The sequence below is a fragment of the Halichoeres trimaculatus genome, unplaced genomic scaffold, assembly GCF_033239565.1.
Source record: "Halichoeres trimaculatus isolate MK-OKI-2021-1 unplaced genomic scaffold, fHalTri1.1 fHalTri1_scaffold_1, whole genome shotgun sequence".
Lineage (NCBI taxonomy): Eukaryota > Metazoa > Chordata > Actinopteri > Labriformes > Labridae > Halichoeres > Halichoeres trimaculatus.
The window spans coordinates 28861179-28879467 of record NW_027437179.1 but is presented as its reverse complement, the minus strand read 5'-3'; the positions used below and the strand labels follow the sequence as shown (position 1 = coordinate 28879467).

The 18289-nt window shown below is 40.0% G+C and overlaps 2 protein-coding genes across 3 annotated transcripts; one reads left to right on the top strand and one right to left on the bottom strand.

Annotated features, from left to right (window-relative positions):
* Positions 1 to 341: 341 nt before the first annotated feature.
* slc45a1 (solute carrier family 45 member 1) lies at positions 342 to 7780 on the bottom strand. Of its 2 annotated transcripts, XM_074674419.1 has the most exons (10): positions 7597 to 7780; positions 6568 to 7011; positions 6383 to 6475; positions 5573 to 5797; positions 4608 to 5488; positions 4364 to 4517; positions 4078 to 4254; positions 3757 to 3962; positions 2335 to 2560; positions 345 to 1096 (listed from the first exon to the last, which is right to left on the bottom strand). In XM_074674419.1, the coding sequence occupies exons 2-10, from the start codon at positions 6989 to 6991 to the stop codon at positions 1068 to 1070; spliced, it is 2415 nt and encodes an 804-aa protein (XP_074530520.1). In that variant the 5' UTR covers positions 6992 to 7011; positions 7597 to 7780; the 3' UTR covers positions 345 to 1067. The 2 variants fall into 2 exon arrangements, with proteins under 2 accessions (XP_074530512.1, XP_074530520.1); XM_074674411.1 differs by having other exon boundaries at positions 342 to 2560.
* Positions 7781 to 10187: 2407 nt separating this feature from the next.
* On the top strand, positions 10188 to 17211 carry prxl2b (peroxiredoxin like 2B). The gene is made up of 7 exons (XM_074673226.1): positions 10188 to 10394; positions 10809 to 11013; positions 11650 to 11701; positions 12086 to 12149; positions 12265 to 12340; positions 13675 to 13793; positions 16608 to 17211. The coding sequence occupies exons 1-7, from the start codon at positions 10332 to 10334 to the stop codon at positions 16632 to 16634; spliced, it is 606 nt and encodes a 201-aa protein (XP_074529327.1). The 5' UTR covers positions 10188 to 10331; the 3' UTR covers positions 16635 to 17211.
* The last annotated feature ends 1078 nt before the right edge of the window (positions 17212 to 18289 follow it).

Below are 18289 nucleotides of genomic sequence, written 5' to 3'. Positions count from 1 at the left end.
CCACTGCTTTGTATATTCTGATTAACAAATAAAAAGTTGTCTTTTTACTAAGAATATCTGTCTTGTTTGTATTATACATGTTTGCAGATCATTACTCCTCCTTACAAACATGTTTTAATAAGCAGATGATGTCACTTGACCCAATTTTCTTACATGGAAAATGGCTGGCTAAGATGCAGGAAGGGAAAGGAATACCTCACTTGGTAATGGAAGAGAGTACATAAAATCAATGCAAGCTGTTGTCTCCGGGCACCCTCTTGTGGTGTGGTTGAATATTGCACATGCCAAAGTCAACTTGAGTGGCAACTACCAAAGGATTACACTTCTCAGTGAAAAAAATAAATGACAGGAGTCAGAAATGGCAAATGGTTATTTTAGTTTGAACTGAACCCTGAAAAAGCCTTTACAGTAACACTGCTAAGATTGAGAAATAGGTGGTACCAACACAAAACAGTTTTTAATATCTCAAGCAAGCTGCAACAGCATGATCCGTACAGTACCTGTTTCCTCAGAAACATTGGCATGGGGTGCATCCAGTCAGTCCAGGAGGCTTTAATAGTTGGTGGTTATTGACACTCTGCTGAGGCAGCAGTAGCAACCAGCACCATGATGTTAGGATATCCACTGTGTAAGCCAGTCACTGAAACCAACATGATGGTACAGACTGAAGTGAACCTTGTGTTGAGGCCCTGATGTCAGGCGGGAGGCCAAACATATAGCATACTGCTTGCAACGATACAGTAGATGTCAAACAAAAACAATGTCCATTTTACTGATGAAAATGGCTTCTTCTGGATGGAAAGTTAATTGAGTTTGAGCATCCTGTGAGGAATATGGCTAACACAGGTCATCACTACATTGACTTGATTGGCTGGGAGCATGGTGGAGCCAAAGCCTACTTCATGAAGCATGCGCCCTAAAGATGAAATCAAGCACTTGCTGCTGGCTCTGTCAACCCCAGTCCTTTCTTTCAGTGTTGTCCACCTTCAGGGCTACCCATAGTTCACATGAGTCTTCTCCCTGTTTGATGTTCTTCTGTTTTGTTGGGTTTCCGACTGAATGCTGATTCACACCCCAGTTTCAACTTCTCCTCTTCCTGATAATGACAAGAATCACTGTCATTATTACAATTGCATGGCCAGGAGAAGGATGGCAGCTCGCGGCTGCCCATGGCTTAGTGAGGACCCAGTGTTATTTGCCACCAATGTTGAAGCATGTGTTTGTGTGTGTGTGTGTTTGTGTGCATGTGTGTTATGATAGACACTGATCTAAGCTAAGCTGTACTTTTACTTGGTATTTTACCATGTCATGAAGCACCAAACTGTAATTCGAGGATAGCAATCTGCTAAGCCTCATAATTACTGGATTGTGAGGAAAGTGTTGATTCTGTTAGCTCATAAAATGTGAAACATGTGAAGCCCTTTAAGACTAATTGTGATCACGCTCTTTTTTAGCCTAACATAAATATGAGCTATAAGTTGGCTAGAGTTTATCAGAAGAGCTTTGACTAAATGAAGGAGTGAGTGAGCATGTGTGATCACTGGCAGCACATTCATTTAGTCAGAAAAATCCCACCTAAGGTGTGATGCTATTATGCTAACTCAGAGAAACAGGCAGGTAGACATCCTCTTGGCCATGTGACCAAAACAAAACATGAACACAAGGCTATTGAGAGATACAAGGCAGCTCATGCAGACGTTAGGCAACTGATAAGAGAAAGGAAAAAGAGGGGAAAAGCTGTGGTTAGCTGCACGCAGAGATTGACATTTCTAATTTAGACTAGATGCAAGACTTCACAGCAAAGAATTAGACACAAAAAACAGTTTAGGTAAATCTAGACTATATAATATACAAAGAGCTGACACAGTCACACACACACACACACACACACACACACACACATATATACACACAATCACACAAATTACTGTTACTAAGTGCTTTCAAAGAGACAAATTAATTTGCAAAAAGTTAGGAAAAAATGCAGAGGCACACATACACACACCTGCAGGCACACACACTGTACGAACACACAGGTCAGGTATACACAAATTAGAGCAGTGGCCAATGTCTGTCTGTCTGTCTGTCAAGCTCTGAGGAGAACACTGCTGATAAGTGTGAAACATTATATGTTGGTGTGCTGTGCAGTGTGCTGCAGGATGTAGTGTGTCTGTCCTGTCAGTGCTGGAAAGGTCAACACACTCACACACTTAGCAACAGAGTGAGAGCATGGGTGCTGTGTAGAAGGAGTGTATGTGTGAGAAGTAAGCTAAATTTATAGGCTTCACTACGTGCTCACTAATAGTGGCTGGGTCTCGCTTTCGGTGGGCTCACCCTCAGGTGGGGGCAGCTGGTACACCACGCAGAGGGAGGAGTACAGGCAGCCAACGAATGACATCAGGCTTGAAAAATACATCACTCCCTGGGCCCCACCCACCAGTGAGGTCAGAGGTCCCATCGCCACAGAGACCAGGATCTGAGCCAGGAAGTACTGGCAGCTGAGCAGAGAGATGTCCACCCCCATTCCTCGTTTGGTTCCGTCCTCTGACGAGCCACAAAACTGAGGAGGTAGAATCAAAGTTTAAACATTATTGTACTCATCTGTGTGGGAGCCACACATTGCACATGTCCTGGAAACCTGTGTTAATAGTATTTAAGCGACAGTCTCTGTTGAGACCAGCAGGTGGTGCTACATGATTTGTAATTAGAAGTCTGATTGTGTTGTATGTAGCCAGAAGAGAAAATGATCCTCTGAGTGGCTTTGTTTCCTCAGAAACCCTTCCTACATGACTCATTCGGTTAAAAGCTTGTCTCAAATTATCCTTAACTCCCCATTTTCTTGCAACCCATTTCTTTTCAAAATTCACTGTGAAAATTAAATACAGTGGAATCTGGTTCAGGGTTAATTGATTGTGTATATATATATATATATATATATATATATATATATATATAATCTCTTAGGTCTCCTTTTAGTATTTTTGCCTCAAAAGCCCATTCCTCATACTGACCTGGTTATCAGTATGGTGACAGGCAGAATGTCAAACTTCATGCTATAAAACGGTAGTCCATAAACCAATCAGTGAAGTCTTGACCACAACCATTTTTAACAGTTCTTTCGGTTTATATTCTCCATAGTAATAGCATGGCATGTGGCTAAGACCCCTATTACAATACTTGAACATTTTACACAGTTGGCGCTGTTGCTTGCCTAATGTGATACATAGGAAGACCTAAAACTGTTTCATCACCGTGCTTAAGATAAATCTATAGCGTGTGGCTTGCAAAACATTAGCTTCAAATCTGGATCACCACAACTTTACTTGCTTGTTTGTTTTCTGTTGATCAAATTGACTAAATCAAAAAAAGTTATAAACATTGCTATAAGCAGTTTGCTTGCTAATCCAAGGTTATTTAAGGTCCCAGTACCTCTACAGCTCACAAAATAGTTGGCCATTTACACCCCTGTAAGCCACAAAGCATTGTTTTTCTACTTAAACAGATATTTAAATTGCTAAATAGAGATTAAGAGGTGCTGATTTTGTGGATTATGTTACCCTGCTCCAGTCTCTGTGCAAAGCTGGCTGTGGCTATAACTTTGGTGTGCACTGGGCATTCCAATCAATCCTCTAATGTAGGTATGAAGAAAATAACAAGGAATCTTGTCTCCTGAAATGTCTGATTTTTTCTGGTCGATTCAAGAAAAGCATTAGGAATCATATAATGTTTTAGAAAGTTTCATTTCAAGGTACTGACCTGAGGGCTCTGGTAATATTCACACAGCAGAGAGTAAGGCAGCGTGCATAGAGAGGAGAAGAGCACCCCATAGGTGACACACAGAGACAGAACCACATAGAGGTTGTTGGATAGTGTGGTTAGGCCAGTGCCCAAACCAAATGCCAGGTAGGCGAAAAAATACAGCGTGCGAAGAGAGAAACGCTCTTCAAGTTTCTCCAATATGGCTGAACGTTGAAAAAGAGACAGAGAGAAAAGAAAAGGAAGAGATGAGAAGATCATCAAATAGAGTAGTGACAACTTCCTGACCTGAATATCCAAAGTGTGTCATGATTTGCTCACCTGAGTAGAAAGCAGCACTGAATGCATAGATGCACATGCCCCAGCAGCCCATGCTAACACCAGCATTGTAGCGTTCATAAGCCTCAGAGTCGTGGGGCGCTTTGGGGTCTCCCTCAAACACAACTTCCCCCATGAAGTCAGTGTAGAAGAGCAGCATACCTTCAAAGGACAGCCAGCCTGGAGAGAGGCAATGAGTACCAACTCAGATACCATGAAAAACAAAAACTGATTGGTTTAAATGTGTTAAGTTTTTGTTTGACCAAATCTATATACTCAGTGTTCTTACCCAAAAAATGATTAGTGCATAAGCTCCGCAGAGAGGGCGGCATCCTGTAGATGGCTATACACAGAAGTTTTAATGACATTTGGCACTCTCCTGTTTCCACACTCTCAGTCAGACCACTCTCATATCGCACCCCATTCAGCAGGATGTTTGCAACCTTCATCAGGGGGAAAAAGACAAAAGACAGTAAATTAAAAACAGCTGCACAGAAAAACTGCTTTTGAAATTTTCAGAATGAGAGTCTGACCTGCTGGCTGAAGGTGACTGTTCTTCTGCGTCCACTCTCTGACCCAACATAGTGGCTTGTGAAGGAGTCCTCCATTAGTGCAAGGCTCTGGGGTCGCTTCAGGATACCAGAAGAGGAGCGCCGCTGTGTCCCCCCATGAGGTTGAACCCCGGCTGTGACCTGAGAGGCTTCATGAGATTGTGCATCTCCCTCAGGCTGTGGCTCCTCTGGATCCTGAGCTTCCCCTGCTGGATGAGATGCCACATCTGTCGGGGCAGAAGAACTCCCTGACCTCTGTCTACAATCATCAGGAGGAGGGGAGTCACCAGGAGGCAGGGGCACAGTGTTTGAGTTGGGGACCTGGCCCTGTGGTGTCTGTGGACCTGTGTAGCAGTTTATGAGAACACTGTCGATGTAAGAGGTTCCTAACGAGGAGGCAAAATCATTGATGCCATTGATGGAGTTGTCCCTGCTTATAAAGCTGCCATATTTTGGAGTGAGGGGGCTCAGGGGAGATATTGGGCTTGTGAGGCCTGCACATAGGCGTGCATTTGCACTGCAAGAATGGGCCATAGGGTCAAAATTACATGGCTTTGAGTAGTCATAGCTGTAAAGACCTTCCTCATCCTCCTCATCTAGTCCAAAAGCTGATCCATGAACAGGGGGAGATGGAGGAAGAGGGAGGCTGGGACTTTTTAGATGAGTTTTCCTGGGGTTCTTGTTCGGTATGCTCTTTGGTAGGGGCCGTTCTGGGATACTGAACAGAGTCGTAACTGTTGCGATAACTAAAGTGACACTCGTGAACAGGAATATGACACGCAGTTGACCCCCTAATGACTGTCCAAATTTTGTCTGATCCCAGTTAATGCCACCCACGATGTAGCCAAATCCACCTCCCAGTCCTGCAGAGCAAAGGTGGGAAACAAACACAGTTATCTTCAAGGATTATAAGAAAAGATACACTGTCAGTTTGTGTCTTCTCTTACCTGCCAGGAGTGCATGAATGTTCAGCCCCCGATCTTGATCATCCGGACAACACACATCCATCATGTAGGCGTGGCTTGGGTTGTCAGATGAATCAGCACTGAAGTCCATCAGAACCACACCACACACCGTCAGGAAAATCCCCCACCTGTGATTTGTTGGTGTGTCAGCCATTACACCTCCAATGTCCCGACCATTCAGCACGAGGGTGAGACCAATCAATGCTCCTTTGAGAAAAAGAGCAGCAGACATTAGTTCTGGGGCAAACAGGCTAAATACACTGCACATGGAGAAGACTGCAAGCCAATCAAAACAGATGTAGGATGCTGTCAAGTTGAAAATACTCAAGATTGTTTTGGTTTTAGCTTTAGAATGAAATCAAATTATAAAATTCACTGTGGATTAAAGCAGACGCAGCATCTACCAGGTAGATAAGGTGTAGCAATGACAGTTTAGTTTGAAGAAGTTAGGGGTAAAACAAATAGTCTTTATATTGATCAATTACCACGCCACCAATGCAGCTGTCAACAAACATACTTTATTAATTAAAGAAGAAATAAGGCATATGGTTTAATGTATTGAAAGCTGCGGCTGGTAAATGTTTGATCTGCTTTCAGCAGTTCAGTTCCAGTCAAGTTGTGAAATTAGTTGTGGTTGGACAAATAAAATGTTTACATAGAAACCTATAATCTCTTGTTTCTTAATACTTTTGGCTCATAGGATGCTTGCAGAACTGTTGTATAAAAGTACATCATCTTGAGCTATCTCAATAAAATTATGTCTGGAATATGCTTACACTCCTTGTTTCTTACCTATAGCCAAGGCTAAAATAAAGGGTCTCCTTCGCCCAAACCGGGATGTACAACGATCACTCCAAGCTCCAATGAGTGGCTGAACAATGAATCCTGAAAGCCAAACACAGGGATCAAAGTAAAAGTGAAAGAAGCTAGTAATGCACACAATACAACAGATGAATCTTGCTTTGCCCTTGACTTACCCAGTATGGGGCTAATAAACCACACCAAGCTGTAGAACTGATCAGGCAAGCCCATCTGTAGGAGCACAGGGGTAACATAAGCGGTCTCCATGGCATAGCTAAACTCAATACCAAACATGATGCTGCCATTGAAGATCAGTTCTCGGAGGGTGCGTCTCGGAGGAAGCTCACTGAGGTCCAGTTGGTCCAGGGGACAGGGTGTGTTAGGTGGAGGAGGTGGTGAAGGTCTTATCAGCTTCTGGCGCTTTGGCTGTCTCTGAAAGTTGTTGGCTCTGTGACTGAGATGCCGAGTTGAGGATGTTGGAAAGCTGGCAGTTTTGGTTAGTGAGTTCCTCCAGCTACTTTCCTGAGATGTAGATGATGCCCCCTCTCCTGAACTGACGAGAAGGGGGTCACTTGGGGTACCCATGCCTGGAGATGACATCTCTTTCAAGCCAGCTTACACTGCAGAAAATGAAGGGTTGAAACAAATGCTAAGGCTTGCTCTCGACTGAGTTTCATACAATAGAGGTCATTTCAGATCAATACAGCAAAGCATGGCAGCCATGTGGGTAACTTAGTGCTGTTAATGGTTACGTGGTGTTACGGAGAGGACACTGCAGTCATCAGCAGTGATGGGCACGACGCACTGCAACCAATGCGCATGTTAGTGTTGTGCGCAAAGCCCATGTGCTCGGTGTGGCTGGCTACAGCAGTGTAGGATGCGGCATCCCTCTCATGTAGCCTGTTTCCATTTTAATTTTTTATGGAGGCAGATCAAATCGGACACAATGGAGCCTCAGGAGGTGGTGATGGTGTCTTTTGAAGCAGTGACAGGGCCATCGTATCATTATCACTAAAAGCATTTGGCTAAAAAAGACCCTTTATGAAGCCACGTAGATGAGCGACTGCTTTAGTTAGAGTCTACGCGAGGAAATTGCTCATTATCAACATTTCCTTGACTTGTATTTTGGTTTTAAAGGTGAAGACTACTTAACCGATTGAAGACGATGAAGGCGTGCAAAGTGAAACGTGAAAGATGATAATTACCTTGTCGGGGAGGCGCGTCATTTATTGCGGCTTTCTGTGTAGATAGACAGGCCGGGCGTCATGATGTACCGGTTTGAATATGAACGGAGGACGGATTACAGGAGTCATGGTTGTTGTTTATGTTTTTTCATTTTATGCAGTCATCCCCCTGCTCTCTTCTCCGTCCCTTTTCCTTCCCCCTCTTCTCGTCTCCCCCCTCGCCTGATCCTCCCGGTCTCTCCCGTGACGTCACGCCCCTCCCTGCAACATCAGCACCGCGGACTGTGAACCTCAGCACACACTATACATCCTCTACTGCTATAGTTAACAGACAGTGTTCTTTGAGGTCAAAACTGCGGGTAGAAAGTAGTAAGACGATCAATTATTTGTCAACTGACGATTGACTTTGTGTTAAGGTGTACAAAGTAGGCTACCCTAATGTTACTCCATCAAGCAGTTTGTCGCAAGTGATGGAGTTACATGTTAATATACTCAAGAGCAGGTTCCTCCCAGAGGGTGTGTGGGCTTTTCTTTTCATCAAGATCTCGAGACCCATCTGGGTCAGTCATCAAAATTGTATGCAGTGCAACTATACATTGTACAAACTCTAAGCTATTTTAATCCCAGCCTGTGCTGAGGTAAACAAATGTACAGAATATTATCTTTCAAAAAAAAAATCCAAACACTGAGAGCAAATGTTGTATAACATAACTTTAAGGTTTGCAAGTCATTAAACCTTGTAATTTTAAAGTGTAGGTATATTTTGCTTGAACAATATGTAAGATTCAGGTACTGATGAATAAAATGTTTCATGATAACTACGGTAAAGTACAGAGACAACAGAACTCAAACAAGATGCTAGATGAAAACAGAAAACACTTCAAAATATATCTTCCAACTAATTAGGTTACTTTGCAACTGGTCCCATGGCTTTTGAGCCCTTATATTTTTGGTCTGTACCATGGTTCATCACTACATCAACAGATGTTGCATGAAACTGTCAACCACGTACACATATGGTTCAGCTATGCCAGCTGCCTTTCTGGGCCAAAACTCTTGAGATTGATTGAGGTGAGGTTGGAAACTTTCGCACCAACCGGAGAATCAAAATTAGACTTTTCTTAGACATCAGGTGTTCCATAGTATGAGGATGCACATGTTCCCAATAGCATGGCTAGTCTACAGATCAGGAAAAGCACCACTGATGTTGAATCCTTGAGGTTCCGGAGCAACGTGTATTACTATCCAATAAATTCTATATTCAGGAAAGACTTTACATATTGCAGCAAGATGACTTCAAATGACCTTCTGCACTTATTACACCAGCATTTAGCTGTAGAAAAGTTGCTATCTTAGAGCATCCTCAAATTTTAAAAATTCAACAAAAGAGACACTGAACTGTTGAGCAGCTGACATGTGATATCAGTGCATTTCATTTTCAGTGCTCCAGAAACGGGTCTCCTCAGATTCCAAAAATTTACAGTGTTGTTAAAAGAAGTGAAATTTTGTGGGATAACTTTGTCTTCAGTTCAAAACCCTAACTTACCTACTCACTTACTGTGAATTCAATATATATTTGAACACGGAAAGTGCAGTGTTACTTGACATAAATGATTAATGTATAAATGAATCAATACTGGCTATGTAAGACTTTGCAAAATCTAAAATATCCCTTCAGAGACTTTAAAGTAGCATCACAGCAATAAAACTCAATGCAGTTCAAGATGATATCAAGACAGATATTCACATAAATATTAAGTGTGTAATGATACTTAAGAGTACCTGTGTTAAAACCAGTGCTGTGGTGATGCTGCTGAACTTCTTGAAGCAGAATCTGAAGCGTAATAAGTAGGTTCACTGTGTCCATTCAGTGGGTTGACTTCTTTTATACACTGATGGGATATAGACACTTTTACTGAACCAAGGCCTTCTTGATTACTTGGACTTTGTTTCAGGTAACCAGTAGAAAATGTAATATTGGCAGATTTTAAAGTAGTCTTCTATTCTGGTCCAAACACCTGACAGCTCAGTAAATTGCCAGAAAAACTGCCATATTCTGCGTGGTACAAGGTGAAAACAAAGCTTCTTATAACAGTAACAAAGTGCAATGGCAGAATGAGTTTCCCTGCCAAACATAGTCTGAAGGGTTTCCCAGGGGTTAGTAAAACCAGCAGATTACACGAAGCTAACAGCTATACAGGAAAATCAAAGCAACCCGTGAAAGCAAACAAAGGCCAGGTTATAAACCGCATTACCTTTGAGCTCAATTGTAACACGGCTTATGCAACTCTTATGCAAGGTGAAGTTTTGTTATGATCTGAACTTCACCTTAGAAATTAATTCAGTCATTTACCAACAAATCTTATTAGAAAAACAGTGAAGGCGAGTTAAAGGCGTAATTCGAAGTGTAAGACATTAATTCCGAACAGAAAAATAAATGAAATGCGGTTAGTTGATTGCAGGAAATAAATTATTAACCACAGATACGGAAGAAGTGCACGTGCTTGAAGTTGCTGTTACGGAGCCCCGCCCATTTTCCATGTAGCGTTCGCTCTAATTGGCTGATTCTATCGCAATGAAAGAATCTGATTGGGCATCAGTGTTCTGAGGGCGTATGAGGATATTCTTGTTTTGCAACTCTTGAACGGGCGTTCCGCAAACATTACATTGCTATAAGATTAGCCTATATATTCTACGAAGTCACTTTTAACTTTCTTGGCAGTGTGCAGTCCGAGTTAACCCTCTTATTGAGAAAAATGGCAAACCTCGACCTCGCTACTATTGGAAAGAACTTGTTGAAGAGCGGTGAAACTGGAGAGGTAATCAAAATTTACAGCTGGACTGTTTACCCAGGCTTATTACATATGTTTCACGTTGTTTTGTGTTTTCCCCGTGCCTGTAAATTCTGTGCACGGTTTAAGTCTTTTGATGATGAGCCCTGTTGTTAGGCTGACATATTCCCCATAGAGGCATGTGTCTCCTGCTGAGAGCTAACAACTGTATTTAACCTGCCATTAGCTCCTAACAGCCTGTAAACGCTGATAAATTACACCATCATGATGGCATGAAGAGATACAAAAAGAAATACATATGAATATGAATCATATCATAGACTCTTCTTGTTTCCTCTATACATCATTTGCAAGATTCACTTTTACATTTACTACAATCTACCTACACACTATTTGATTGTTACCTGTTTTATGATCTCATAGTGAGTCTTTCCCTTTCAGAATGTGGAGCTGCAGTCTCTGTGGCAGGACCAGCCCGCAGTCCTGTTCTTCCTGCGCAGGTTTGGCTGTCAGGTGTGTCGGTGGATGGCATCAGAGGTCAGCAAACTGGAGCCGGACTTGAGAGCCAGTGGTGTAGCCCTGGTAGGGGTTGGACCGGAGGAGTTGGGGTTGAAGGAGTTTAAGGAAGGAGGGTTTTTCAAAGGATGTAAGCTGTTTTCACTCATCTAATACAATTGGGGATATTTTTTTCTTTAATTGTGTGGCACTGACATAACACTCTAAATTGAACAATATGTGTTGGTTTCACGATTATGACAAAAAAAAAAAAAACAAATCTGTACACAGGGCTTATTTGCAAAAGTCTTTAATCGGATAAACTAAACCTACTGTTACTCTAAAGCCGTAATTGGACGTTTTTCTTCCTGTATAGCCCCTAATTACTGAATATGAACAGATTTTTTAATAGTAGAAAATAGCCTTATACACAACAATAGACCAAGGTTTTCCTAGTTGTGACAGCTTTAATAAACTGTGTCACAAAAACCAAACAGAATAGTTAATCCAGTGCATTAGATTCTGGCAATGCAGTTCAGAATTATGTATTTGCTCTCCGGATACAGGTCCTTGGATTATAATATAAAACAATTACGTTTTCCACTTTTTATTAGCTTTGAAAAAAAGGAAGCGAAAAGTTCACTCGAACTGAAATAGGGTTCTTTGCTCATCTTAAACAGAAAGCCAGGTTGTGTCACAAACAATTAGATGTGTGTTGCGAACATAATTTTTGTTGGCCTGTTCTTTGGTAAGATTGTTATTGATCAACTGTTACGTTTTCTTTCAGCAATTTACATTGATGAACAAAAGAAAAGTTACAAGGATTTGGGCTTCAAAAGGTAAGCACATCCAAACATATGATGACAATGTTGTTGTTACCTTGCAGGTCTGCAAAGATTAGTGGAGGAATTTCTCAGTTAAGCAACACAAAATATGTCTGCAAGATTTTGGGCAGGTCGAGGAAAGATTTCATCACTTTAAAAGCAAATAAGAAATAAACTTTGTCTGGTTCAAGCTTTTCAAATACAAGGATAAGGTGCTTTTCGAGGTCTCAGTGAGCCAAAAACTGAACATTTCCAGGTTTTGCAATGTTTAAACAATAACAAGAAATCTAAAATTAAACATTTTTCACTTTCAATGAGGATTTGTTCACTTCTGCTAATCTGTCTTTGAAATCATGCAGCTGCCCTGAAATAATCTCTCTCTCTTTCTTTTCAAACCAGGTACACAGCTATTAGTGTGGTTCCCGCAGCCATTGGAAAGAAAGTACGAGATGTAGCTGCAAAGGTAGATAAAGTCATGATTATGTTTGGTATCAATCTTTTATGTACCCACAGAATCAGGGGGTAGTATGGCTGAGAAGCAGACTGGTACACTGAATGGTTCGTCCATCTGTTTACAGGCTAAAGCTGGCGGCATCCAGGGAAACTTCTCAGGAGACTTACTGCAGAGTGGAGGCATGCTCATTGTGGCTAAAGGTACAAGCATTGTTCAGCTGTTACACGTGTCAATAATCCTATAGTTTGGCATTTATGACTACAGAGTTTATCGTCCCATTCAGTGGAAATAAAAACATCTCTTGCAGTTTGTCCTCTAGAGGGCAATGCTGCACCACATCCCTGAAATGACACCAAGCGTTCACAGGATACTGTCCAAACTGTCCTCTCAGTTTTAGTACTTCACAGTGTTACTGTGTCTTACCACAAAGTATCTTCATCCATAAACCTATGACTGATGTAAAACTTTTAGACTTTCAATTTTCTGTAATATACAACATATGTTGTAAAACCTGTATATATTGTGCAGGTTATTGCTTCTACAGATAATGTTTTTGGAGTGGTTTTGAGCCCATGCATTGATTTTCACTGCAGAAAAACAACTCCTGTTGTTTTTTAGTGCAGTGCCACGTGAGAGATCATGGGCATGGTGCCTTATCCTTTTTGTAATGAGATTTCTCATAATATTTTAACGACATAATGTACTGTAAACAATGAACTACCCATTTTTTCTAACTTCTTGAAGTGAATTATTCTGAAGTTATTGATTTATTTCCTCAAGTTGTCCCCTGCTGAGTGGTGAAGCTCTTCTCTTTGTCACATCTGATAAACTTTACTCTATGTATTTGCCTTTCTACACCCAGTCATGTCACTAACCTTTTAGCATAACAAAACTTTATAAGCATTTCATTGTCCCGTTTTAACTTTTCAAAAATGGTTACAGGCTAGCATACATACATTTTTCATAAAAAAACTCTAAAATTTTAAGCTTCAGTGTTTGGTTTAATGTATTTGCACTAGTTTTAATCAAATAGAGGCTTTAAACAATTTGCGAACATCATCATCTGTTTTAATCTAATAATTTCACAGCATTCCTCCTTTTTTTAATTGAGGCTGGATCTTCAAGTATTTAAGTGAGAGAGAAGTTTGGATTTTGTCTTTTAAAATTTAGGTCCAGCCGCCCTCTTGTTTTGGAAGGAAACAACTTTAGGAATAGATTAAGTCTGTGTCGGCCAACCCCAAAGTTTTAAAGTCAAAGATCAGTTTTTCCTCGATGTTGCTCCTCATTGGGTAGGCTCTGACTTTATTGAATCAACTGGGTTAAAGGACACATGCAATACCTGAAGCTAAATTTCACATCTATATATTTGCTTTTTTCGAGTATTTTCTTTAGCACATGTTCTAGGATATGATATATGTATTAACTCTAGGAAGAATTCTGTGTTGTATTCTTTGGCAGAAGATAAGTCAAGTTGGCGACTCCTCACTTACTGATCACTCAGTGATTAATGTCAAACTCATCTTTTTCTTTAAAGGTGGAGAAAAGGTCCTGCTGCACTTTATCCAGGATTCTCCTGGAGACCATGCAGCTCTAGAGGATATAACCAAGGCTTTGGGTATTTCAGCCAAAGTGAAAGAAGGCGAAAGGCCTGTGGTAAGACTTCTCATAACAGTAGATAAAATGATAATTTGAATTTATACTATTTCCCTGCTTAACTTTTCATATTTACACACTATTTTCTAGCTCACCCTCCTCCATTGAATGATTTTAAAGGTACATGGTGGTCCCATGAGATGAAAACAGTTTTATTGGGTTTAGTGAAGCACACTCGGCTGATGTTTTTCCAGTAAATTCTGTTTTACGTCAGCAGCAACACACATCAGAGCAGCCCCTTCAAAGACAATTTCACACCTATTACTCCATCTTCATGGTCTGTTAGTGTTTGTGTCACAGCCCCCAAAACATTTTAAACTCGAGCAATGATCTCAGTCTGTAAATAATTGTATTTAAAATGCTCGGCAAACACAAACAGAGAACAAATACCTCTGAGGGAAATAGGGATTTATGATGTAGAGTTATGTGAATGAAGTTTGACTCATTGAGCTGTTGCCTGGGAAAATATTGGCAGCCTTTCACCACATTTACGGAACAATTGTGTAATTCTCTCATAGAGGCTTTAACATATCTAAAACAGTTCTTTACAGGATAAAGTTTGAAGTCACTCATTGTGTGTGATAACAATCCAACCCAATCCAACTTTATTTATACAGCATTTTTAAAAACAATAGAGTTGACCAAATTGCTTTACATTTGTGACATAAATGACAATCAGCCAAACTAATCAAAACAAACAAAGAAAAAAAAAATAAAATATATATATATATTTTACAGGATCTGGGAATGCCAGAGCAACAACAATGAAATGGGTTGCAGTGAAATTAGAGAAATGGGTTAAGAGAAAAAGGGATAACCGAAACAAAAATTCACAACACTGAGTATTAAAGTCTCAAATGTAATTAGGCCAGCAAATTCTACTTTTTTTGTACGAATTAAAGATTAGGTTCAAGAATTCAAGAATTACTAGTTTGAATTTATTTGCTGGGATTTTGAGAAAATCTTTAAATCTTGGGTTTCTACAAGAATTTTCGGCCACATCAGTGCTACGTTAAGCTTAGATTAACACACAAACAAACAAACAAAAAAAACAGAAACAACTGAAAAAATTAAAAGCTTAAAATTCAGCCCAACTGCTGAACCACTCACATACTGACGTACTGTAATTTGTTTGGTTTACACTTCAAAAACGTACCCTTCTGGCTTACACACAACAGTAATGTAACCGCTGTGTTTGTTTTGAGCTTAACTGTGCCAGAGGGGGAGTTTTTTACAGTTAAAGAAACAGGCTAGCTGGTTCTCTGTGTTTATGCTAAGCTAATATAGCCAACTAATAACAAAGAGTGAATTACTTATCATTATTCAACACAGTTTATGTAGTTAGAGCTTTCTGTGTAAATAAGAAACATTTTGTCTTATAAAATATGCACATTTTGTGACTCATTCCGCAGAAATATTCTATTAATACTTACCGTAAACACTTTTGAACACAAAAAATGCAAATTTAGTAGGGTCTGAGCTGAGGATCAGTGTTTGATATTTATTTAAAAAACTGTGGTCTTGTTCATTGTAGAGTAATCCTGAAGTCTTGTTCAGGAGATGTGATACCTCTGAATTTTCTTTTAAATTCAGTTTACATATTAGAATTGGGTTGCTCCCAGACAAAAAAAAAATTGGAAAATTTTTGAAAAATTATTTGAAAAAAGTTGTACTCAAACATATGAAAAACACATTCAAACTAAAAGCAATAAGGATGTCAATACATGTAAAGCTTTTTTTGGTGAAGCATTGCACTGAATTGTGAATGCATGGACAGATTTTTGTTGCTTAGAAGAGATGAGTTCATTGTTGGTTCTGGTAGTGCAGCCATTAAAAAAATCAAGACAATTAAATAAAAATGACATTTTAAATTTGTTATTTACTTTTTACGCCACAAGGCAGATAAAGCAAGATCCCTCAATGATCCTGACATCTGGACTCCAGGATGTATCATGCGTTTCATCCTGTGATCAGGATCAAACCAGGGCATCATTTTACCCGTGACATTATGCACATGTGCTTAAACGTGCTTGCCCCGCAGCTCTGTCTCTGACGTTCCACAAAATTTACCATGTCAGAGATATTGCGTCGTATACAAAGGGCTGGTCCATGACCTGTCTGAAGACTGACATATCTGCAGCAAAGAACAGCATAGACCTTGTTTCTTATTCCATCGGGTTGAAATGTGGCAGAAAACAAGAAGAAGTCACAAGCTCTGAGACAGTTTTCTGTGAAAGACATCCAGAAGAAGCTCAGGCTTTGAATGAGATCATGGAGCTGATGGAGGTTGATCGTTATCTTGTTCAAACAGCTGATAGTTGAGTTTACTTGTTTTTTCTGTCTATAGATAGAAAATTCAAATGAAGTTTCCCTGAGGAACAACACGTGTTTCTACAACGTGTTTCTCACACTTCATAAACACGTGTGAGTCTGGGGTTATACAGACCAAAGCTTTATTTACTCCAATATTTTTCAACGCTAACCTTTACAATAGATCAGTCATTTAAGTTTAAATTATGGCAAAGGGTATTTAGGTTTTCCCCCTTGAACAGGAGAAGTTGTGTCAACTTTGCATTGACATGGTGGATTTTTTAATGTCTTTTGGATTAGTAGGAGATGGGTTTGATGTAAGCTGCTAAATGGCACGTATAGACAGTTGGATCGATTTACACATCTGCTTATCTTTTCTGTCAGACATGTTTGTGTTCGCACATTGTCAAACCTGAAGGTAACACTTATCCCTCCAGCTCCACGTGCAGAACAACACTGCTTTGTCTCTATGCCAGGCTTATTTTTTTGTACTTTCTCTTGCAGTGTAATGATGATGTCTGCACTCGATGAAATGAAAACGGAACTGCCTGTCGAACCAACCATCGGGCCTAAATGGAAAAGAAGTGACTTAACACCAAATGTTGAAGTGCATGTATGACTGTCTGCCAAAACTCCTGATTGCTTGAAATCACTTTATGATAGTTATATTTTATGTTATTAAATTATGTACTCTGTAAGGCAACTAGGGCTGCACGATTATCGCAATCACGATCGCAATCGCAATGTCAGCACATGCAATTACGTAATCGCAAAAGAGGATATTGCAATCGCAATCGCAATGTCTGCACATGCAATTCAGATTTTTCTACCTGATAACCAAGCAAGTCTGTAGACTCATCATGACACAACTTTTTTTTATTAAATCGCAAGCACAATCGCAATCGCAATATTGTGCACCTAATCGCAAATCGCACCTTTTCCCCAAATCGTGCAGCTCTAAAGGCAACAATGACACTCCATCACATTATCTGTAATCACAGTGATTTTTTTACAGGTTTTTTATGACTTTGCTGATATTATACTTGCAGTCTTGACATTGAATTAACTATTTTATGTATCTTATATTAATAAATGTTTTAAACCAGAAGGTGGCTGTGATCTGTTACTCATGTCATGCCGACATGTGTGAAGTGACTTTAGTCTCCATCAAGAATACCCACTGTCATAGCTGCAGGTCTTGGTTTTCAATCCTAGCTCTCACATCTTCACAATAACACATCATTGTTCTATCCTTGTTAAAATATTGAATTTTTGAAAGTTTTTTTGATTGCATTCTTGCAATACATTTGTCTCCCTTGGACATGTCACATCCCTTGAAAACATTATTCTTGAAAGAAATCCATCACATCTGATAAAAGTACAGCTATTTACCTCAGGCAGATTTGTAGCGTTGAAGGTGGCCCATGTATGCTTGAAGATGTACTGTAAGTCCAGTTTTCTTAAATATTCTTTCATGCCAGCGTTTTTTTTTTGCAGATGGTGGTCCCTTGGAGTGAACCAAGGGACTGAGTGAGTAAATGAGACTGTTCTGGTTTCTAAGTGGGCTAGTTTATTGAGGCAGGTGGACAGAAAGTTTTTATAATGGTTCATAAGATGTTCTGACCCCTCCACCATCAACAGATGGTGGAGGGAACATGGCTATGATAGTACAGAGTGAGGCCAAGAAGTCTTGGGGCAAGGTGAAATTTATGTTTTTAAAGAATATTGTGTGTTTTTTAGGGCACAGTACACTTTAGGCACAGGGTGTCCAACACGTGTTTGAGGTGTGCTAGCTAAAACAAAAGGCATATTTAGCATACTGAGCTAATGTTTTTTTTTGTTGTTGTTCAGCAATAAATACAAATTGTGAAAATGAGCTCACAGTAAAATACAGTCCTCTAAAAATAGTGTAGGACAAAAGCTAGTAAAGTTCAACTTATTCAAATAATGCTAATAAGAATTGCTCATGGCTACTGTAAGATGAGCACAGTACAGTTAGCAGATTGCTACAGAGGAGGGATCCCAAGGTCAGATAAAATCCCTCTGTTTAATTTCTGGCTCAAGATGAGCCTTAACCCCCTTAAAAAGACCCCCCAAGTATCATGCGGTTGATAAGTACATTTAAAGAAGGACTTGAGAACGAACCAGTAGAGACAGTCACTTTAATGGCATCTAGATAATTACAT